Source organism: Apus apus, chromosome 7 (genome assembly GCF_020740795.1).
Source record: "Apus apus isolate bApuApu2 chromosome 7, bApuApu2.pri.cur, whole genome shotgun sequence".
Taxonomy (NCBI): Eukaryota; Metazoa; Chordata; class Aves; order Apodiformes; family Apodidae; genus Apus; species Apus apus.
This window is the reverse complement of record NC_067288.1, coordinates 6,462,352-6,484,398: the sequence shown is the minus strand read 5'-3', so window position 1 is coordinate 6,484,398 and position 22,047 is coordinate 6,462,352. Positions and strand designations below refer to the sequence as shown.

General features: G+C 62.2%; 3 protein-coding genes across 7 annotated transcripts in view; 2 read left to right on the top strand and 1 right to left on the bottom strand.

Moving 5' to 3' along the window:
- The first annotated feature begins 278 nt into the window (after nucleotides 1-278).
- HMGCS2 (3-hydroxy-3-methylglutaryl-CoA synthase 2) lies at nucleotides 279-3,726 on the top strand. Its single transcript, XM_051625159.1, has 9 exons — nucleotides 279-444; nucleotides 671-1,110; nucleotides 1,368-1,493; nucleotides 1,790-1,954; nucleotides 2,025-2,193; nucleotides 2,279-2,449; nucleotides 2,984-3,090; nucleotides 3,195-3,320; nucleotides 3,405-3,726. Exons 1-9 carry the CDS (start codon nucleotides 332-334, stop codon nucleotides 3,509-3,511), a joined length of 1,524 nt encoding a protein of 507 aa, XP_051481119.1. The 5' UTR covers nucleotides 279-331; the 3' UTR covers nucleotides 3,512-3,726.
- A 582-nt stretch (nucleotides 3,727-4,308) lies between these two features.
- PHGDH (phosphoglycerate dehydrogenase) lies at nucleotides 4,309-8,026 on the bottom strand. Its single transcript, XM_051625158.1, has 12 exons — nucleotides 7,787-8,026; nucleotides 7,397-7,548; nucleotides 7,151-7,216; nucleotides 7,016-7,070; nucleotides 6,831-6,929; nucleotides 6,594-6,726; nucleotides 6,342-6,490; nucleotides 5,983-6,135; nucleotides 5,720-5,852; nucleotides 5,317-5,444; nucleotides 4,873-5,101; nucleotides 4,309-4,607 (listed from the first exon to the last, which is right to left on the bottom strand). Exons 1-12 carry the CDS (start codon nucleotides 7,922-7,924, stop codon nucleotides 4,453-4,455), a joined length of 1,590 nt encoding a protein of 529 aa, XP_051481118.1. The 5' UTR covers nucleotides 7,925-8,026; the 3' UTR covers nucleotides 4,309-4,452.
- A 3,246-nt stretch (nucleotides 8,027-11,272) lies between these two features.
- LOC127386965 (myomegalin-like) overlaps nucleotides 11,273-22,047 on the top strand; it is a 33,954-nt gene continuing 23,179 nt past the window's right edge. For 4 of the 5 annotated variants that reach the window (XM_051624742.1, XM_051624741.1, XM_051624743.1 and 1 more), the window contains exon 1: nucleotides 19,079-20,425. In XM_051624742.1, the coding sequence (XP_051480702.1) occupies nucleotides 19,286-20,425 (1,140 nt within the window). In that variant the 5' untranslated portion in view covers nucleotides 19,079-19,285. Of the gene's footprint in view, nucleotides 11,308-14,952; nucleotides 15,009-15,194; nucleotides 15,374-15,854; nucleotides 15,966-16,427; nucleotides 16,505-17,416; nucleotides 17,541-17,612; nucleotides 17,768-17,942; nucleotides 18,061-19,078; nucleotides 20,426-22,047 lie in introns of those variants that run through there. The other variant, XM_051624744.1, reaches the window with a different exon arrangement.

The window sequence follows — 22,047 nt, the reverse complement described above, 5'->3', positions numbered from 1 at the left end:
ACGCTGCGCGGTGACCACAGCCGTGCTGGAGAGCCGCGGGCGCCGGAGCTGCCACCACCTCACGGCACAGGGAGCCGGGAGAGCCCATCCCGCTGCTCAGCCCCAGCCGAGCGTGTCCCCAGGCTTTGGGGCAGACGTCCTGCAAGTGCCCCCCCTCCGCTGTCCCTGTCGCGTTGGCTGGCGCTCGGTGACCTTTGAGCGCTGGGGTCCAGCGTGTTGATAAGGGCCAGGAGGGCTGTGCCGTGCTGCCCACGCAGTTTATAAAAGCACCACGCGAGGCCCTTCCCCCCCGTCCATCTGTCCGTCCCTCCGTGCAGCAGCTCGGGCGAAGATGCTGCGCTTGGTCAGCCGTGCTGCGCGCTGCTGGGGGGCAAAGCGGGCACCTCCGGGGCCGGAGCCGGCACCCTGGGGGGCCCAGCCCCCCGTGGCCGTGCAGAGGGCATGGTGAGCACCCAGGCGGATCAGGTGGGGTGGAGACACAACCTGGGGCAGGGGGTATTAGGGGGCTGGCAGTGCTCTTGAACCCTGATGGGGAAGGGGATGCTTTTCCTCATCCCTAGCATGTCAACCAGGCACGGGGAACCAGCAGGGATTTGGGGAGCTCATGGCCTGGGGTGCTTGCTGGTGGCACCACCCTGGGAATGCTATCATTGCTCCCTCTACCCTGCAGCCTCTCCAGTGCTGCGGGGACGGGCACCTGGCCCAAGGACGTGGGTATCCTGGCGATGGAGGTTTACTTCCCTGCCCAGTACGTGGAGCAGGAGGAGCTGGAGAAGTACGATGGTGTTGAGGCTGGCAAGTACACGCGGGGCTTGGGCCAACAGCAGATGGGTTTCTGTGCTGCCCACGAGGACATCAACTCCCTGTGCCTGACGGTGGTGCAGCAGCTGGTGGAGCGCGGGCGCCTCTCCTGGGATGCCATCGGCCGCCTGGAGGTGGGCACCGAGACTGTCATCGACAAGTCCAAGGCTGTCAAGACTGTCCTCATGCAGCTCTTCCATGACTCGGGCAACACCGATGTGGAGGGCATCGACACCACCAATGCCTGCTATGGGGGCACTGCTTCGCTCTTCAACGCAGCTGCCTGGGTGGAGTCCAGCGCCTGGGATGGTGGGTGTGGGCAGGGCTGTACTGTGATGTCTGGGGGGCTGGACATGGGTTGGGTGCTGTGGAATAGGGGAAGGTGCAGAAGGCAGTCTGAAACCTGAAGATGCTCTGAAATACCTCAAAGGGAACTGGATTCTCCATCACCCTAGTTTCTCACTTGCCTTGGCCATCATACCCAGCAGCATAGGGAGGGGGATGTGTGAGGGCTGCAGGATGGAGGCTTCTTCCCCCTGAAATCCCCACCAGCTCCCCTCCCCCAGGTCGCTATGCCGTGGTGGTGTGCGGGGACATTGCCGTCTACGCCACCGGGAACGCGCGGCCCACAGGAGGTGCCGGGGCCATCGCCATGCTGGTGGGACCCAACGCCCCGCTGGTGCTGGAGAGAGGTCAGTGCCACGAGACCCTGGGGGCAATGAGCTGAGGGGTGTTATCGCTGGGGGCTGTACATCCATGTTGAGCCCCAGATGGAGCTGTTCAGCTCCAACTGCACCAGCTCTGCTGGCCCCAGTGGCTGCTCAGTAATGGGTACATCAGCATCCCGATAGCCACGTCTCTGTGGGTGCCTCAGAGTGACCCAGAGAGGCTGGTAGATGCTGGGGTTAGCGTGGCAAGCAGCACCCGTGGGTGCTTGCTGTCTGTCTGGGATTCCTCAGCACTCCCTGACAGCCAACTGTGCCCCCAGGCCTGCGGGGAACCCACATGGAGCATGCTTATGACTTCTACAAGCCAGACCTGTCCTCAGAGTACCCAGTGGTGGATGGGCAGCTCTCCATCCAGTGCTACCTGCGTGCTCTGGACCGCTGCTATGCCGTGTACCGAAGGAAGGCGGAGAGCCAGCAGCAGCAGGGTAAGCCACGGCATCCCGAGGTGCCTCCACCATCCTGCCAGATGCTGACAGCCCCTGTACTGCCTTCCAGCCGGTATCCAGCGGCCCTTCACCCTCGACGACTTCAAGTACATCATCTTCCACACGCCCTTCTGCAAGCTGGTGCAGAAGTCAGTGGGACGGCTGCTGCTGAATGACTTCTTGGCCTCCCCCAACCCTGACACAGCCTCTGGCCTCTACAAGGGGCTGCAGTCCTTCCGGTGGGTCCACGTGCCATGTCCCCTGTCCCCCAGCCCAGCTGAGGACATGCCTGTGTGGAGTTTGAGCTGGCCTCTTTCCATGCAGTGGCTTGAAGCTGGAGGACACCTACACCAGCAAGGATGTGGAGAAAGCATTCCAGGTGGCCAGCCAGGAGATCTTCAACCAGAAGACCAAGCCCTCCCTGCTCCTCTCCTCCCGCAACGGCAACATGTACACACCATCCATGTATGGCTGTCTGGCCTCCCTCCTGGCACAGTGAGTCCCCCAAAAGCTGGCTCAGGGTTGAGGGGATTTGTTTTGGGGAAGGCAGTCCTTGGCCCAGCTGGCCCAGGGGGCAGGCTCTAGCACTCATCCCCCTCTACTGCAGCAGAGACCCAATGCTTTCATTGCACATACCCCCCAGCACATTAACCTCCCAGCCAACCTTTTCATCCCAGTTAGCTGAAGCTGGGCCAGCACATAAAGCCCTTCTGTTGGTGCCAGGAGGATAAAAACCCCCTTGTTGTACCTGGCAGAATGGCTGTCCCCTGCTGCCAGCAGCACCAGAGGAGCCATGGGAACAGGCAGGCACTGGGGGGAGGGCACAAAAGCCTCGTCCTCCTGCCCTTCCCTGGGCAGCTGGGCTGCTCCCGAGCCTGGAGCCCCTGCCCCAGCCGTCCTCTTTCTCTGGCCCCAAGTCCCAGGAGCCCCTGCCTGTGAATAGGGCAGGAGGCAGTCCATTCTGGCCCCCCCCGGCCCCTCATCCCACCAAACCCAACCCCCTCTAACCCTATGAACCTCTCACTGCAGATCCTCAGCGCGGGACCTGGCTGGCTCCCGGATCGGTGCCTTCTCCTACGGCTCGGGGCTGGCTGCCAGCATGTTCTCCCTCCGTGTCTCAGAGGATGCAGCCCCGGGTGAGCTCCAGGGGAGGCTGCTGACAAAGAGGGGAGGGTGCTGGGGGGCAGGGGGACCAGAGCCACTGGCAGTGGTATCTCACCTGGGGGGTCCTCTTCACCAGGTTCACCCCTGGACAAGCTGGTTTCCAGCCTGTCCGACCTGCCGGCTCGCCTGGATGCCCGCAAGCGAGTGGCCCCAAAGGACTTTGCCGAGATCATGAAGCAGCGGGAGGATACCCATCACCTGGGTGAGTGGGGCTGGGGGGATGAGACACCAACCCCCCCACCAGGACCCCACTGCCCCCCTGAGCATCACTGTCCTCTCTCTGCAGCCAACCACGCTCCCCACGGCTCCCAGGCGGATCTCTTCCCTGGCACCTGGTACCTGACACGGGTAGATGCCAAGTACCGCCGGGAGTATGCCAGGAAGCCCATCTAGGGGAAACTGAAATGGTGAGCCCCAGGGAGGAGGATGCGCTTCGATCCACTGGTTTACCCTCAAATCTGGGACTGGCCTCTGTGGAAAACCTCACCTTGGATGGCTAGGAAGCATCCAGCAGCACTTGAGGCCCTGGAGCTGGTGGAGGCACTGGTGTTTTCTGCTAACCCCTGGGTGGCACAGGGGAATAAAGGCACAGAGGAGAGGGGGCAGCAGCCTGGCTCTGGCTCCTGGTCTCGAGTGATCCCCTCCCACCCCAGGGCCCTTCCCTCAACCACCACGTGGCTGTATCACACCTGGATCATGGCCCCTCATAGGATTTATCCCATAGGCACCTAATATGGCCACCTGCCCACCGGACAGGTGCCTCAGTACCCCCATTTCCCTGAGAAGGGAGTGGGCCCTGACATTTCTGGGGAGCCAAGCAAATCCCAGCTCCTTGGTCTTGGTTTCCAGGCCAGGATGGTGAGATGCCTTTTTCCCACAAAGCTGACAAAATAAAGCATTCCCATGGGAAAGCCCAGAGGGCCAATTCCCAGCAGGCAGGAGAGGGCAGGTGATGCAGGGGCTCAGGGGAGGGCTTAGTCCCCCTTGGAGTGCTGCCTCCTCTCTGGGCCATGTCCTGGAATGGAACTGTGACCGGATGGGACCTCAGTGAGGCCACAGCAGCTGCAGAAACCTTTGTACCCTTGAGCAAACAGGAGCAGGGCCAGGAGGGGCTGGTGGTGGGAAGGACAGAGCCTGCAGGAGCTTTGGGTTTGGGTACAAGGACCACACAGACAAGGCATCACACACTCTCTCCTCCTGGACCCTTTATTGAGCACAGGGCCACCCCAAGCCCTGCGTGGGGGTGGAGGGGCAGCTCGGTGTGATGTTCCCCAAGCTGGGGAGGTGGTCTAGGAGCTGTGGCCATGGGGAGAGTCCTTGCTGGTGTTCGGGGTTTACAGGTTGAGCTGGAAGGCCTCCGTGACACGAGACTTCAGCTCACTGAGGTCAGACAGGGGGGATGAAAGCCCCACGATGCTCCACTGCTCTCCTGCCACCGTGCTGGAGCTGTGGTAGGACTGGAGCTGGACCCCCACCTTTCCCAGCATCCCTGGAGAGGAGGAGAAGAGTTAGAGAGTGCAGGATGCCCCAGCACTTGGCAAGTAGCAGGGCTCTGCCCACCCCAACACCCCTCAAAGGTCCATGATGCCGTGTTTTCCCCACATCCAAAGTCCTTTGCTCCAAGTCCACAACCCTCTGCCCAAGCCCCCCCATCCCTGTCTCTCCACGCAACACCTGCTCCCTCCCTGCCAGAGCAGGGATGCAGGCCCTCCCCAGGCTGCTCCCCCTGCTCAGGGGTGATGCAGGGAGCTCACCAGCAAGCACAGGCAGCGTGTTGGGCTCAGAGGCTTTGGCTCTGTAGATGAGGACAGGGCCAGTCAACGGGGCCGGCTGCTTGAAGGTGGCTCCATTGATCTCCCGCAGCACTGGGGTGCTGCCCTGCACTGTCCCCGCTGCCCGGTGTGAGGTGCCCTGCAGGGCCACCTGCAGCAAGCCAGCACTGCTGTCAGGCTCGGGGGCCATGTCACCATGGGTGGTCGTGACCTGCCGGAGAGATGTGGCTGCTCAGCACTCAGGTCTTGCATGCAGCAGCCTGTTGGGAAGGGGTGTCCTCAGAGGCCACCCCGGGGGATGTCTCCCCAAGCTGAGAGGTGTGTTAGCAGCCCCACAAGGTGACCCCTGGACTCATGCTGCTTGGCTGGACCAAACAGAGTCTGGGGGCACCAGGTTGATGGATGGAGTCCTAGGTATCCACACACCTTCAGCCCAGCCTCCTGAGCCAGTAGCTGGGCATTCACCAAGGTCACATCCTTCTTTGTCCCTCCAGTCAGCATGCCCGCAGCCACAGCAGGAGTCAGGTAGCTCCCAGCCTCTTGCAGTGGGGATCCTGGAGTGCAGGGAGGAGGCAGGGGCTGGATGGGCTGGCAGCAGTGAACCCCATCCTGGAGCAGCCAGCCTGGAGCTGGTTCTTCCACCGACCCATCCCTACACCCATCCCTACTCCCATCCATGCACCTGTCCATATATCCATCCATATCCCCACACACCCATCCTCCTCCCATCCTCTCTCACCACCGTCCTCCCACCCTCCCATACATCCCTTTGCCCAGCCCCTATTGGGGTCCCAGCACCCAGGCATGGGGTGCAGCCCACTCAGCTCACCTAGGGTGCAGACCTGCACACTGCCCTGCACTTGCTTGCCCACCATGCGCAGCACTGTGCCCAGGGCCCTGGCCAGGACTATCCAGGGTTTGGTCTGGGGTGCAAAAGCCTTGCTGAGCGCCTGCCCGTTGACCTGCCAGGAAGAGCAGGGTGAGTGATGGGAACACATCTGCGAGCGCAAAGGGTTGCTCCCAAAGCACCCACATTTTACAGACAGGGAAACTGAGGCATAGAAGTCAGGTGCCCAGTGGGGGGGGACTCACTACACCAGCCAGCCCCTTCCCAGTGGCCATGTCCACGATCTGCATGGCGATCTCCTTGCCGCAGCGGCTCTGCGCCTCCCGCGTGCTGGCACCCAGGTGCGGGCAGCAGATGACATTGGGGTGGTTGACCAGGTCACGATCCTTTGGGGGCTCCTGCCAACACAGCCCCATCCCACCATCAGCCCCCAGCACCCACCTGGGAGCCCGAGGTGGTGGGCATTTACACCCTCTTCCTCTGCAAGGAGGAGAGCTGGGGAGGACTGTTTGAGGTTTGTCAGGTTGCCCTAGCCTGACTTGGGCAGAGTTAAGGTAACACTGTGATGAAGCCCACCTCAGGATGTCACTGCTGGCCTGCTCACCTGCGTGAAGACATCGAGGGCAGCTCCACCACACTGCCCCGACTGCAGCGCCCGCAGCAGCGCACCCTCGTCCACGATGCCACCACGGGCACAGTTCACCACCTGCACGCCGCGGCGGCACTTGGCGAAGGTGCTGTCGTTCAGGAGCCCTGCGGAGGGAGGGAGGGAGCACCATGAGTGGTGGGGAGCTGCCCCTGGCTCCTCCCAACACCCCCTCTCCTCCCCACCCCCGTGCTGGTGCCCGCCCCGTACCCGTGGTGGAGGGCAGCAGCGGTGTGTGCACTGTGATGAAGTCGCAGCGGGGCCAGATCTGCTCCAGCGGCAGCTGCTCCACGCCAAAGCCAGCCGAGACTTCGGGGGCAATGATGGGGTCATAGCCTATGGTCTGAGGCAGAGTGGGTGCTCACTCCTGCAGTCTGGCGTGGTGCTCGTGACCAGGCCAGGGGGGGCCCATGTTCCCCATCACTCCTCCCTGCCCTGGCCACTTACCTTCATGCCAAAAGCCTGCATGCGGGTGGCCACCTCCCTGCCAATGCGCCCCAGCCCCAGCACGGCCAGCGTCTTCCCATTCAGCTCCATGCCCATATACTAGGGTGCAAGGCAGAGAGAATGAGCGAGTGCACCCCACATGGGCACCCACTGCCTTGTTCTGCCCGGGGTGCTGCACCTCCTACCTTCTTACGGTCCCACTTGCCCTCTTTCATGGAGGCAGCTGCCTGGGGGATCTGCCTGAAAGGGGAGGCTACAGTCAGCACAGGGCTGGGGGGCTGTGGGACAGATATGGTCCCCCTGTCCTTGCTCATGCTCACCTGGCCAAGCACAGGATCATCCCACAGGTGAGCTCAGCGGCGCTGAGGCTGTTCCCAGTGGGTGTGCTGGAGATGGAGAGTGGTGTCACTGGTGTGTCACCCCTTTGCTGATGGAGGTCTGCACCCCACAAGGATGGAGACCCATAGGGTGGTGACACAGGGTGCCACGGGTGGGGAGGGCCTGTTGAAGCCTCCCCTATCTCCTCAGGAGCACAGGCAGGGATGTCCCCATGCTCCTACTCTTACTTCATGACCAGGACACCCTTCCTGGTGGCGGCCTCCACATCGACGTTGTCCACGCCGGTGCCTGCTCTACCCACCACCTGCAGCCTCCCCGCCGCCTCCAGCACATCGGCCGTGACTTTGGTGGCCGAACGGACGATGAGCCCATCACAGTCCTGGGGGGGGACAGACACCGTGGCTGGGACCGGGGCCGAGGCTGGCAGTCCTGGGGGGTGGCGGGTTGGGGACGGCCGCTGCCGGGGGCTGGCATCCGCCGTGAGAAACCGGCCGGGCTCTTGCATCAGACGGGAGGCGGGGACCGGCCCCGCTGGGCCAGGGGGTCGGCTGCCCGCCGGGACAGCGGGACCCGAGTGCGCCCACCCCCATCCCCCGCGGGTGCACCCCGGCGCTCACCCGGATCTCCCGCAGCAACTCCTCCTTGCTCAGCCCGGGCTTCTCCTGCACCCGCAGCCCCCCGGCCTGCAGGATCTCCCGGCAGCAGGGGTCCAGGCTGTCGCTGATCAGCACCTTCTGCAGCTTTCCCAGCGCCATGGCGGGGCCGGGATCGGACGGGTCGGGCAGGGACGGGACGGGCCGGGGACTCGGGCTCTCTCCGCACGCCGCCGGGAGGCTGCTGCCGCCCGCCCGCCGCGCTAAAAGGGCTGCGATCGGGGCACGTTTTTCGGGCTCATTGGGTCCCGTCTCCATAATCCCACCTCCTTCCCTTCCCCTCCCCGCCCAAGCCCGCCTGGACCCCCCGCCCCCAGAGCGGGGGAGGAGGCGGAGGGGAGCGGAGCCATGGCTGTGGCAGACCCCTCAGCAGCCCCAGAGCCAGGGTGTGCCTCGGCAGGACCCCGCTGCCCCCGGGCCAGGGAGCCAAGAAGTGGAGGGGAGTGGGGACCGGCGTGTTGTCCCCTCCGCACACTGCGGCCGTGCCTCAGTTTCCCTGCCCCGTACATCACAGTACGGTGAGGCAGAAGGGGAACGGTGGTGGCAGCCACTATGGTGCAGGTGGCTTCCCCCAAAGCTGGGGGTGCTGCTGGCAGGGGAGCAGTCCAGCCTCCATCCCATGGCAGGCCCAGCCAGGTCCCCTGAACTTGCCCAGGAATGGGGGTTCCCCAGACCCCACAACCCAGAGGTGAGGCAGTGCCATGGCCCTGTCCTCCCCCAGCATCACGCCCACCATTGAGCAATGCCCTTGATAAGAGGCCGGGGACACAGGGCCAGCCCTGGCCACTGGCTCCCAATGATGTGAGGTGCATGGGAGCTGCCCAGCAAACGCCCTCGGTGGGGCAAAAGCCGCATGGCCTTGTCCAGTGACCTCTCGGGGGGTAGTGCTGGGCCTTGTGAAGAGACAGTGTGGGGAACTCACAGGGCTGGGCATAGCCCAGCATGGCAGGTGGCAGGGGATGGAGAGTATACCCTTTCCCGTGAGGCCAAAACCTTACAGTGCAGCTGGATCAGGCAGACCCCAGAGCCTGCCCATGGAGGAGCCAGGATCTGTCCCTTCCATGCCCACTGCTTTCCAAGCACTGGGTGAGCAGCAGGAACAGGGCACTCCCAAGCCAGGTCCTGATGGGACTGAGCCCTCCTCTGCTTGGCTGTGTGTGGCCCAAGCACTAGGGCTGGACCAAACTTCCCTATGTGAGACCTGGGGTGGCCCCAAAGGCTATTAAACTCAGCAGAGCTTAAGTGACAGGCCTACCCTGGCAGCTGGGAGATGACCAGGATGGCTGCCCTAGCCATAAGCAGTGTGGCTGAGGTGGGAGAGCCCAGCACTACGTACACCCCGGCACTGCTTGCACCCTGGTGCTACATACACCCTGGTACTACCCAGACCCTGGCGCTACTTACACCACAGACAGAGGCAGGGAACAACCATGACGCCAGAGGACTGAAGGTCCAGGGCAACTGACACAGGGTGAGTGATGGGGTCAAGGACAGTGCTGGAGAAATCTACAAGAGGGTCCCAAAATGGCCCCTCAGCAGGGGTGTGTGGCCCAGGGATAGGGCTCCTTCTCCACAGCCTTGCACACGGAGTGGGCTGGGGGCACCCACACTGCAGGACGTGCCTTGACTGGGACACAGCCCTGCAGCCCCTCTGACCCTTGGCACAGTCCTACTGCCTGCCCTGGCCTCCGTTAACCATTAAGACCTTGCTCAAGGCACCCGCCAACACCGTGTCTCAGTGCCCTGCTCCCGTGCTGGCACTGCCTGGGTTTGCCCAATGCCTCTGTACCTCTCGGTGGCCCCTCTCCCACGTCTGTAGCCCCTCTCCTACGCCTGTGGCCCGCTTGTGTGGAGGCCAGGCGTGCCCAAGCCACCGCTGTCGCAGTGTCATATTGGCTGGCTTTTCCCGGCTGGCTGGTGCCCTCTCCTGGGGAGCAGCGCTGGACACACAGCCCTGTGGCACCCTGGCACTATATCCCTTTGGGGGCCTGCTGGGACATAGAGGTGCTGGCAGGGTGACAGTGCTGGCTGGCAAGCACGTCCCACCGCTCCCGGGTCTCCAAGGGAGCAGATGGAGAGACCCGAATCTGGTCCTTGCCTGTATCCCGAGGAAAGGACCAAGGAAAGGTCCCTTAGGCAGGCAGGGACCCCAAATCTGGCAGGGCCAGGGGAAGGGGTGCCCAGGGGACACGGGCTGTGGTGGCTAATGAACCATCAGGATGAAGTCTAGGGGTTATGGGGACATGGCACCCTCCTGCTGACCCCACTAACATCTGGCTGCTTGGATGGGCTCTGCTTGGTGTCAGAGGACAGCTGGCCAAAGGGCCATGGATGCAGGATGGAGGAGAATGTTGAGGGGTGGTCCCTGCAGAGAGGATGGGACTGGGGGAGAGGGCAGGGGCAGCATGGGAACTGTGGGGTCAGCAGGGAAAGGTAGTAGGAGGGTCAAAGGGGACTGGAGTTATTGGGGTCTGGATGGGGGGTGGCAAAGGAGAGGCAGGGGTGGGGGAGTGAGTGTTAGGTTTGGAGTGCTGGGTGTTCAGGCGGAGTTGGAGTGGTGGTGGGGTCATGGGGAATTGAAGGTGAGGGGGTGTCTGGTGGAGGATTGGGAAGTCATGGAAGTTAAGAGAACAAGTGAGGGTGTGGGGCTGGATGGGTTCTCAGATGGCTCTTGAGGCTCTGGGGGTAGCAAGGGGGGATTGGAAATGTCCATTTGGGATGGAGGGGTCCAAGGAGGACCTGAGAGGATGGGTGATGGGGATGACAAAGAGGACTGGGGCTAACCGGGGTGTCAAAATGGATGGTTGGTAGTCCCATGGGGGATATTGGCAAATTGGGGGCTTTTCAGGGTGACTGGAAAATTTGGGACTGGGGGGTCAGAGAGGGATGAAGAATTGTGCCTGGAGGCCTGAAGTGGGAGGAAGTATTTGGGCTCAGCACAGAGGGGCTGAGGAAAGTGAAGGGTTGGGGTGTGGGGTAGCTGTGTCAGCAGGGCAGCCTGGCTGCTGGGCGAGGGGACTGGGGAGATGAAGGGGAGGATGGAGAGGGGGAATGAGGGGGGCAGAGGGAGGGAGAGGGGAGGGGATGGAGGGAGGCATGAAGTGGAGAAGGAGGGATGGGGGGTCAGAGAGAGGGAAGGCAGGAAGAATGGGGAGGGGAGGGAGGGAAGGAAGGGTGGAGAATCAGAGGGAGGGATGGAGAGAGGCAGGGATGGATGAAGGACGGAGCCAGGGAGGAGGAGAAGGAGGAGGAGAAGGAGGAGGAGGGATGCAGCGGCGGGCGGGGCCGGCCGGTGCCGCAGAGTCGCCTCCCCGGCGCACGCTGGGGCGGCCCGGCAGCGCCTGCGGGGACCCGCCGGCTCGGCCCGGTGCCGCCGGTGCCTCCGGTGCGTGGCCCGGAGCTGCCCGGTGCCGCCGGTGCCTGGCCCGGAGCTGCCCGGTGCCGCCGGTGCCCGGCCGGGGCAGGATGCGAGCCCCGCGGCAGAGGTGAGAAGCGTGTCCACGGGTGCGGGTGTCAGCCGTCGGTGATGGGGGCCGGGATGTCCGTGTGCCCTGGGCACGCTTGAGGGCTGCGAGTACCCGGGCTGGGCTGCGGTGATGCCGCGGCGGGTTGAGGCCCAGGTACCAACCGGCACCGGTGCGGGCGGGATGCGGGTGTTGTGCCTCGGGACTGTTCGGGGCCAGGCACTGTCTGTCCCCGAGGCCATCCCGCTTGGGCCCTGGATGTTCCCTGCCTGTGCTGGGGTCCTGCGGGTTGGTGCTGCCGGCGGGGCTGTGGACACTGCTTCCAGACAGGCTGTGGCTCGCTGGGCCCTGTGCTGGGCAAGCCCGGCAGTGCTGCTGGGCATCCAAGGCAAGGGGTTTGGGCGAGCTGCGGGTGTGCAGGAAGGGAAGGAGGGGCCCTCCTCCATGGGCAGCATGTGCTGTGCCAAACGAGAGGGCAGGGGCTGTAGGGTCCTGCGGGGCTGGCCTGGCACCAGTGCCAGCACTGGGCTCTGCTTGGGATGTGGAGTTTGCTGGGAGGCACTGGGCCACTGGTGGCCCTGCAGAAAAGGCTCTGGTTTGGGGTGCTGGCAAGGGGACCTTTGCTCGCTCCACCTCCCCAGCTCCTTTTGCATCCTCCCCTGCTCTTCCCTCAGCTCTGCCCAGCCCCAAATCTGAGCTGCTGGCCAGACCATTTGTCCGGACACCTGGCCTCGGCTGCCGGCCCCGGGAGCCGTGCCGGCTGCCACGCGTGCGGTGCCGTGCCGGGAGCCGCCCCCGCCGGGGCTGCGGGGAACGCCGGCCCCCAGATCCCCCCACCCTGCCACCCTCAATGGAGACCTTGTTGCCGTGCCCTGTGTGAGGGCGGCCATGCCGTGTGCTGTGCACACACGCCCAGGCAGCTGCCGTGGTCGTGGCTGGCTGTCCCCAGCTCCACCTCCCCCGTGACAGCACTCAGCCCTTGCTGAGACATTCGTGCCGACGAGTCCGTGGGGAGCGAGGCTGTGCCATGCTCGGCATCCCGGCCTCAGCATCGAGCTGCCGCGCTCACCCTGGGCTTGCCCGTCTGTCGGCACAGCCCCTCGGCCAGCCCAGAAGCAGTCGCTGGCACCCAGAGTGGCTGTGACTGAGCACAGGGCTGGGGGCTGCCATCCACGCCCCTGTCCATCCCTCTCGGACCATCCTCAGGGCATGATCCAGCAGCAGGAGGAGGTGAGTTGCTGCCTCAGTGTGCTGAGCGGTGCCGGGCAGTGTGGAGATTCTCTCCCGTGGGGCAGTGGCCACCCTCATGCAGCCCACATGCTGTGGCCCTGGCAGCCCCCTCTGCCTGGCAGCACCCTGGAGTGTCAGCGCCAGCAAACAGCTGTGGTGGCCCTGGGGCAATGCCATGGAGATGCCATGAGTCAGTGGGTGCTCTGAGTCAGGGTCCCATGGCACCCTCGTGCCAGGGCTTGAAGGGACATCAGGGGCAGGAAGTGCTGCTTGGTGAGTGGGGGGCCCTGGGGCTGTCCACCCCTCAGGCTCTGCACTGTGCTGGCAGCTCTGCTCCGTGCCCTTGGGTGGTATGGCCAGCATGAAAGGGCTCTTGTCCTCCTGCAGCCCCGCAGCACCGTGGCAGCCTCCCCGTTGCAGCAAACAAATTCCCAGTGTTGGGTACATGGATGGGGAGGGGGGAGCCCCCGTCCAGCCCAGCTGGCTGCAGCAGAGCCCAGGACTCCTGCTGGCCCAGTGTTCCCCAGGCCCAGCCTTGAGCTCCAAGTCCTGGTGTGAAGGGTGCTGACTGGGAAGCTGGGCTGCAGGGAAGTGAGTGCTCTGCTTGCTCACCCCAGAGCCCACGGCCAGCCACACTGCTGGGCTGGGCCTGCCTCTGAGTGGCCCCAAGGAGCTCCCATAGCACTGGAACTACAGGGACTGGCCACCCCTCTCTCAGGGTATCACACCTCAGGTGTTGTATCTCCTCGGGTATTGTGCTTCCTCTGGTATTGCACATCTTTGGGTGTTGCACCTTGAGGCATTGCTCCTCCTTGGGCACCATACTGTGTCTCCATGTTTGTTGTACCTCTGGGTGTCAACCCTTCTTGGTTTTTAGGCGTTGGGCTGTCATGCCTCCTTGGTTGTTGTGTCTGGAGGCATTAGGCTTCTGGGTGTCATGCTTCCTAGGATGTCATGTCACTCAGTATTGTGCCTCTTCATATATTTTGCCTCCTGGGATATCATGCCTCAGGCTATTGTGCTGCTGGGCATTGTGCTTCCTTGGGTACTGTGCATCCTAGTGCATCCTGAGTCCAGGTACTGTGGTTCCTTGGATTTTTTTGCCTCTGAGTATCGCACCTCTGGGTATCATCCCTCCTGGGGTGTCACGCCTCCAGAGGTCATGCCTCTTGGATATTGTGCCTCTGGGCTTTGAGTGTCCTCATTGTCATGCCTTTGGGTATTGTACTTCTGGGTGTTGTGCTTCCTTGGCTGTCATGCCTCTGGCTACTGTGCCTCTAAGTACTGTGTCTCTGGGTATTGGGCTGGTTACGGATCCTGGCAGGGCACAGGGTATTTAAAGCCAGCATGCCTCAGTTTCCCCTCATGACAGGTTATTGGTGCAGGGACTGTGACACCCATGGCTCTCTTCCCCTGCTCCCTTCCAGGTTGGCAATGCTGTGTCCTCTGTCTGTGAGGTGCCAGTATGGTGTCCCCAGCCCAGGGGGCAGAGGCTCCACTATGGCCTGTGCTGTAGGGACCTGCTGACCCTGCCTGGCTACCAAGGCTCAGCACCATGCATGTGGGCAGGGCACGGTGCCCATTGGGGCACTAGGGGGTGAGTGCCCACTGCCCTGCTTGTGGGAGCCCACCAAGAATCTGGGAATAGAAAATAAATACTCTGATTATTTTTTCTAAGGAAAAAAAAATCTGGTTGTTTGGGGGGGTTTTTTTGTGGGTTTTTGTTGTGTTGGGTTTTTTTTCTTTCTTTTAAATGATGAAATGACTCACCCTTCTCTGCTGAAAATAAACCTGATTGCGACCGTGGTGGGGAGGTGGTGAGCTGTGGTAGCTCAGAGGCCAGGGGCCCCTCAGAGAGCAGCTGGGGCCAGCCCTGCCTTATGCAGTTCCTGCTCTCTGCCAGCACCCAGACGCCTTCCTGGGGTGGTGGGGGGCTGCTGCAGGGGCTCAGGTGGCTCCTCCAGGGCTGCTAATGGGGCTAAAGTGCTCCTAAGGGGTCACAGGCATCTGCATGGCCCCCAGGGCCTCATGTCTCTGCACTTAGAGCAGACACCGCCCCGCTTTGTGAAAACATGTGGGCATGCCCACATGAGCCTGGACATCGGTGTGCTTCTGCACACACAGATGCAAGGGTGCACATTATTCCCCCTGTGCACTTCCATGGGATTTTTTTCCTTGGCTGGAGTTCATTCCCCACCCCAGGCAGGCTTTTAGGTGACTGTTTTGATATTGGAAGCTCACCCCATTGCACCCCCAGTGCCAGGCCAGCTGCCCGTGACTGCCCTGTGGTGGGGGAGATGCAGCAGAGACTGTGAAGAGGCTTTAGTGAAATCCTCTCTGGCCCTCCCTGGCCCCTCTAGCCTGGATGGTGCATGGGGGCCCTGCGGGCAAGACCCCTGATGCTTGTGTGATGTGGCTTTGTGCTCCTCTCCACAGGGACCCCTGCAGTGGTGACGGGTTGGCCGTGCCCCCCAGAGCCAGCCGTATGGCGGGTAAGACACCCTGAGAGCCCTTGGGTACCCTGCATGCCCCAGCCCCGGGTCCCACATGCAGCACCCCAAAGGATAGCCAGGGGCTCGCCAGGTCCTCAAGGTGTCCCTCTTGGTGACACCCTGAGGGCAGGGATTGCGTGGAGCAGCCGCTTTGCTCGTCTGACCGCAGCTCACCCTCCTTCCCAGCTTCCCAAGACGGGCCATGGAGTGAGGGTGATGAGGACCCCATGCTGGCCGAGCCGGGGGGGTCCCATGGCCCCTCGGGTGCTCAGCCTCAGCCTGACCCATTGGTGCAGACATGTCTCCTCCGGGACCTGGGGATGGGTCCCCTCACCCAGACACAGACCCTGCGGGACTTCGAGCAGGTGAGAGTGCGTGGTGCTGGGACCTCCCCGTGACACCACCAGGACCCTCCCGTGGCACCTCCAGAATTAACCCTAGCCCTGCCAGCTGCTCGCAGCAGACGTGTCGGATCCCCTGGGTGCACCAGTGGGGTGCGGAGAGCAGGAGGGGTTGGGAGCGGGAGAGGAGCTCAGCGCTCCCCCCCCCCCAAGGGCGCTGCGCTCCCCTTCGCCCGTCCCCCCTGGCGCGGTGGGGCCGCCGGGGCTCAGGTTTCACCACCCGCCTGTCCAGCGATTCCTCAAATAGCTCTGGGAGCGGCGGGGGGGGGGGGAAAGGAAAAAAAAAAATAAATAAAAAAAGGAAAGGGGCCGTGTCGGGGCCGGCGGCGGGAGCTGCGGGCAGGCAGGCACCCCAGCCGCGTCCCGGCGGCGCCATGTGAGGGTGCCGGGATGCTCGCCCCATGGAGCACCGGCCATGGCTCACGGGTACCGCACGCTGTCCCAGCACCTCAACGACCTCAAGAAGGAGAATTTCAGCCTTAAGCTGCGCATCTACTTTCTGGAGGAGCGCGTCCAGCAGAAAGGCGAAGGCAGCTGGGATGATGTCAACCGAAGGGTGAGCACCCGTGGGGGAGAAGGGGGATGGGTGGCCGGCGGGGGTTTGCTTCCTTGTGCCCCCTCTTTGCTGCAAGGAGATGAGGCCAGGGAGGCACAGCTGGTGGGGATTCCAGGGGAGCATCGGCCACGGCGCTGGGGCAGCTGCTGTGTGGGGGTTTCCCCCTTCCTGCCTTTGACAGGAGCAGGGAGAGGGATGGGGAAGGCATCCCCAGCCCGGTGGGGTGCTGGGTGGTCTGCGTTGCTGGTTTGGGTGGAGATGGACAGCCAGACTGGGTACACCCTGTTCCAGCACTGATGGACTAAAAAACTGCCTGTGCTGCTCAGTGTGAGGAACACCCAGAGCCCTGCCGTGGGGTGGGGGAGCCCCAGGCTGCTGTCAGTGCATTCCCATGGGCAGTGGCACTGGGGGAAGTCCGGGCAGGCTTGGGGGCATCTCACTCACCTGCCTCCTGCCCCACAGAACATCGAGCTGAAGGTGGAGGTGGAGAGCCTGAAGCGGGAGCTGCAGGAGAAGCAACAAGCCCTGGACAACACATGGTGAGTTGGGCTGGCTAAGCCCCCCGCCCCAGGGTGGACGTGCCACCCATGTGCTGTTTGTGATGCTTGTGTAGGTGTGGGGGACAGGAGGGGTTGTCTGACTGCACCCTGCCCGTGGCAGGCAGCAGAGGGGCTGCAGTGGGGCCGGGCACCCGCGGGCTCCTCTTACAGCCCCGGCGCCAGCCAAAAATAAAGGGCAGCACCTGCTTGGTGGGGGAGGGCTGGGCTGTGCATGGGGCCGTGGGGAGTGTGTCCTGCAGCGGGGCACTAGTGAGGGGGGTGGGACAGGGGCAAGGTGCCTGGGGAACCCTTGGTTTTAGGAGTGTGTGGGAACAGTTTTGGTGGTTGGGAGCCCCCACCATGAGCTGGTGCTGCAGGGGGGGGGAGCTGTGTCCCCCGGGCAGCAGTGCTGTGAAGTAACAGTATGTCCTGCCCGGGGGTCCTGCAAAAACAGCAGCCAGGGCAGAGGGGAAGCTGGGCTGGGGGCACCTGTGGGGGCACAGCTTGCCCAGCCCAGCCGGTTTGTGCGGGGGGCCTCTTGAAAGAGGAGGCAGAGGAGGCCACGCTACGCCATGCCGTTCTGTGTCCTGCTGTGATATTCTGCATCATGCCAAGCCATGCCATGCTGTGCCATGTCACGTGCAATGCCATGCAGTGCCGTGCCGTGCTGTCTCCTGACATGACAAACTGAGCCATGCCAAGCCATGCCATGCTGTGCCGAGCCATGTTGTGTCCTGCCACGTTAGACCATGTCATGTGCCATGCCACACCACAGTGTGCTGTGCCATACCGTACCGTGCCACACCGTGTCATGGTATGAGATGCCACACCGTGCTGCGCTGCACCCTGCCATGCCATGTCACATTGTGCCATGCCATTCCATGCCATGTCATGCTGTGCTGTGCCTGGCAGGGTGGCTGCAGAGACCCAGACGACCCGCAGCCAGGCAGCACTACAGCAGCAGTATGAGGAGCGGCAGCGGGAGTCAGAGCATGTCTATGAGCTGCTGGAGAACAAGATCCAGCTCCTGCAGGAGGTGAGCTGGGGGCAGTGGGGACTTGCGAGGACTGGGGACCAGTGCCTTGGGGCTCACCCTGCTGCCACACAGGAGGCCAGCCTGGCACGGAGTGAAGCCGAGCAGGCCACGGCACTGGCCAGAGCAGAGGTGGAGCGGTGCCGGGAGCTGGCGGGGAAGCTGAAGGAGACTGCAAGGACAAAGGAGGAGGGCAGGAGAGATGACAGCTGTGGTGCCATGGCCCAGAGGTGGGTGCCCAGGACCTCTGTGGTGCCAGTCCTTGGGGAACAACAAGGGTATGGTGCTGTGGGGGACTGTGAACATCCAGGGGGGTTGAAGTGTTCACCCCAAGGGGAGAGAGCTGGGCTGCAGGAAAGGGGAGAGGATGGTGCTGAGTGTCCCCCACCCTTCCCTCCCTCACAGGAGGATCGAAGAGCTGACCCAAGAGCTGGCTGCCAGCAACCGGCTGGTGGAAACCCTGTCAGCAGAGAATCACAACCTGCAGCAGCGCCTGGAGAAGCCTCCGGTTGTGGCAGGGCAGGTGGGTGACAAGTTTGGGGTGGACCCCAGCCTGGGACCCCAGGGAGTAGCATGTCCACCCAGGCCTCAGCAGTGGTTGTTGTCCCCATCCCTTTCTGGGAATGCGGCTGGGGCTGTGCCGCATCCAAGCTGGCAGGATTGGGTATTTGCATGTCTGTGCTGGGGGCAGGGGAGCAGGGCAGCTCCCAGTCTGTGGTGTCAGCACACGCAGCCATGCTTCTGTGCTGTCAGTGCCACCTGCCCCTGGCTGCAGGTTCCATTCCAGCTCTTAAAATACCTCCAGGGGCCCATCACGGTGCCAGGTGGGATTCTGGGTTTGTGAGGGATCAGAGCAGCATGTTCCTGACAGCTGCAGGGCTCTAGCCATGCCGTGTCTTGGTGGCACAGCGCTGTCCCCAGCAACCACGGGCCGTCAGTGCGTGAGGGCGGTCGCACTGCTGGTGTGTGCCCTGGTGTGGGTACCGGGGCATGGGTGCTGGTGGGGACATGTCCCGCCTGGCACTGCCTCCTGGGGATGGGCGCTGGCGCTGGGACACGGATGTGGCGGTGGCGCTGGGATGGGGAGCCGGGGTCAGGCGCTAGTGGGGGGGCACTGGGCACAGCACAGGGGAGGGCTCCTGGCCCCGGCCCCGCACTGCCGCCGCGGTTGGCGCTGCCGCCGCCGCGCTCACTGTCGCCGTCCTTGGCGGTGTCACCGCCCCGATGCCGGAGCCCCACGTGCGGGCCACTGCGCATGCGCGGTCCCCGGGCTTGCTTGGCGACTACAAATCCCGGCGGGCTTCGCGCCCGCCGCCCATGCGCGGGGAGGGCTGTCGCCCGCCGCCATCTTGAAATCTGAGCCAGAAGCCGGGCGCCGCCGTGGCAGGAGCATCCTCGGCGGGGGCAGCGGGGCCTGCGGGGCGGGGGGCAGCCCGGGTGAGGGGCAGCCCCGGGGCAGGGAGAGGAGAGAGGGCAGCCACGGAGGAGGGGAAGCTGTAAAGAGAGGGGAGGGGGCCCGCCAGCCAGGGGAGGGGGACAGCCCTCGTGCAGCTGGGATGAGGTGAAGATGTTTCTGTAGCACCCGGAGTCCCGGCGGGGCGCCCTCCTCATCGGGGGGGAGAAGTGTTGGTGGGCTCAGGGCTTGAGGGAACTGTGCCCCAGGAGATGCACTGAGTGGGTGGCAGAGGCTTCAGGAAGGTCCCTTGAGAACCCCCAGCAGTAAGTTTGGGGGCTGGTTGGGAGGGAGGATGAAGGAAACCTGCCGGATCTGCGCTCGGGAGCTGTGCGGCAACCAGCGGCGATGGATCTTCCACACGGCGGCCAAGCTGAACCTCCAGGTGCTGCTCTCCCATGTCCTGGGCAGGGAACTGTGCCGAGATGGCAGGTCCGAGTTCGCTTGCAGCAAGTGTGCCTTCATGCTGGACCGCATCTACAGGTTCGACACCGTCATCGCGCGCATTGAAGCCCTCTCCATCGAGCGCCTGCAGAAGCTGCTGCTGGAGAAAGACCGCCTCAAGTTCTGCATCGCAAGCATGTACCGCAGGAACAACGAGGACTCCGGCACAGACGACAGAGCTGGGGATGGGACTGTGGACCTTTCCAACCTGCCCGACGTACGGTACGCTGCCCTCCTTCAGGAGGACTTCGCTTATTCCGGGTACGAATATTGGGCCGACCAAGAAGAGCACGGCTGGGAGCCGCACAGCTGCCACGCTGCCGAGGGAGCGAGCAGCCGTCCCCGCCGCTGCCGGGGCTGTGCCGCCCTGCGGGTGGCGGATGCCGACTACGAAGCCATTTGCAAGGTTCCGCGGAAAGTGGCCAGAAGCATCTCCTGCGGGCTGTCCAGCCGCTGGTCGACCAGCATGGGCAATGAGGAGTCATCCGTGTGCGACGCGGCGGAGTCCACCGGTGCCAGAGGGCCTGTGGATGGGGAGAGCATGGAGGAAGGCACGCCTGTGTCCTCTGTCGAGTCCCTGGACACGACCGTGGAGGCGAGCCCTCCGCAGCAGAAGGATGAAGATGCAGAGAAGGGGGTGAAAGGGCTTGGAAGATGTGATGATTTCTCTGATGACCGCATGACCCCAAACTCTTCGCTGAGTGGGAACAGGCTGGAGCTGGCCCTCAGCTTGATCAAGGCTTTGGACTACAAACCCCTCCAGAGCCCCCGAGGCAGCAGGCTGCCTATTCCTGTGAAGTCCAGCTTGCCCTCTCCCAAGCTCAGCCGTGAGCTGGCAGATGGCAGCGCTTCTGTGTGTGCTGCTCCTGCCTTCCTGAACACAGACAGAAAATCCTTTTCCAGAGCTCCTTTGGGTCTTTCCCTGGATGTTTCTGAACTGCAGGAGCTGTGGGACGACCTCTGTGAGGATTACATGCCGCTGCGGGTACAGGTAGAGGTCATTGTGCCGCCGTTCCATTGAGCAGCATCCCTGTGGCCTGACGCCGAGCCCACTAGGGATTCTTCTGTGCTGAGATAATACAGATAGCCACGTGTCGCTGAACCTAGGGCTAAGAATAGGCAGCTCAGTCCTTTTTAGGTGTGCTGCCTCTCTCCTCTGTCATTCTCCTGTTGTCTCTTTCCTCCTTGTGTTCTGGGAAATTAACCTTCCCCCCCCCCCTCCACTGGCATCCTGTCAGTGCAGCCTGCTAGATGGTTTAAGCTCTTTGCATGCTTTGTCATTTTTCAGCTGAGAAAGCACCAGTTTCACTTCCGCTTTCTCTTTAAGGAGTCAGTGTGACTCTTACCCACAGCCAAAGGGAGCGTCTTAGGCTTCTGGGCATGTGTTTTTCAGCAAATGTGTTTTCTTTGTGCCTGGCTAATGGAACACCTGCCTCTGCAGATCAGGCCTCCAACCTGCTGAACATGCAGATCCACGTGGGGACCTGTGGCGCGTGCCCTCAGGAAAAGGTGTCTTCCCTGCAGGTGGAGTTGAGCCAGGGAGTGACTTTAGGGCTGGTATTCTAGATAATTGGTTTATTTTCTGATCCTTTGAAAAGATTTATCAATTAACAGCAGATGTTGCTGAGAGGCAATGAAAGCTCATGCTTTCACGAGACTTCCTGGTGCAGTTACCTGCCTCAATGGTTAGTCCTTGTGTAGCTCCAGATTGCCTCTGTTTTGCTGGCTTTGATGACATCTTCATTAGCATGCAGTCAAAAAGCTGAACTTGTAATTGCTTTATCACTTTCCTTGATGAATAAAAGGCCTCAGTCGGCTTCAATTCAGGAATATCCATGTCAGCCTAATTGCATTCCCATTAACAGCCTTAGTGCTGTCTAATGCTCTAGGTAGCCCGGGGAATTGCCGAAATGCTTGTTTATTACTATGGCAACTGTATCTGTGCTAAATTACACTTCCCATTCAGCCAGTGCTGCTCCCTGTCCCATCTGCTCGGGCGTTTCCTAGAGCTGTGTGCTTTTCCCATAAAAACCTGCTCAAGAGATAGTGCTAGGGAGGAATGCAGAAAAACTGATTGTCATCTGGTGCACAAAGGCACCGCGCTGGCAGCCAGGGACTGAAGATGTGGGGCAGGGCGTTGCTGCTCCTCTAGTCTGTGGTGTTTGCTACTCATTTTCACTGCCAGGATATATTTACAGCATAAAAATAGGCTTTCTCTTAACATGGCACAATCAACGTGGCATGTTTACGGCTTGGCTTTCTGTCACACGTCGCCTTCCTCCTCTTGGAACTGCTTTAGAGGCGTTTCTTCAACCTCCAGTCTTTGCCGTCCAACCGTCCCTGCCAGGAATTAATCCTGCAGGATCTTTTACTCCCTGTAAAAAATTCTTGCTGCGGTGGCAGCTGCAGGTGCAGCGTTGGTGCAGGGTCTGGCAGAAGGGGGAAAGCACTTTAATCCTTCAGATGGCTTAAACAGCAAAAAATGGGAAGTCGATGCAGTGAGCAAACCAATTGGTTCATGTATAAGTGATTTCAATTTGTACAAGCAATGCTCTTTCTTAAAGTCAGGTACTGCTGATTCATATGCATAAACATATTTTGGGTAACATGAAA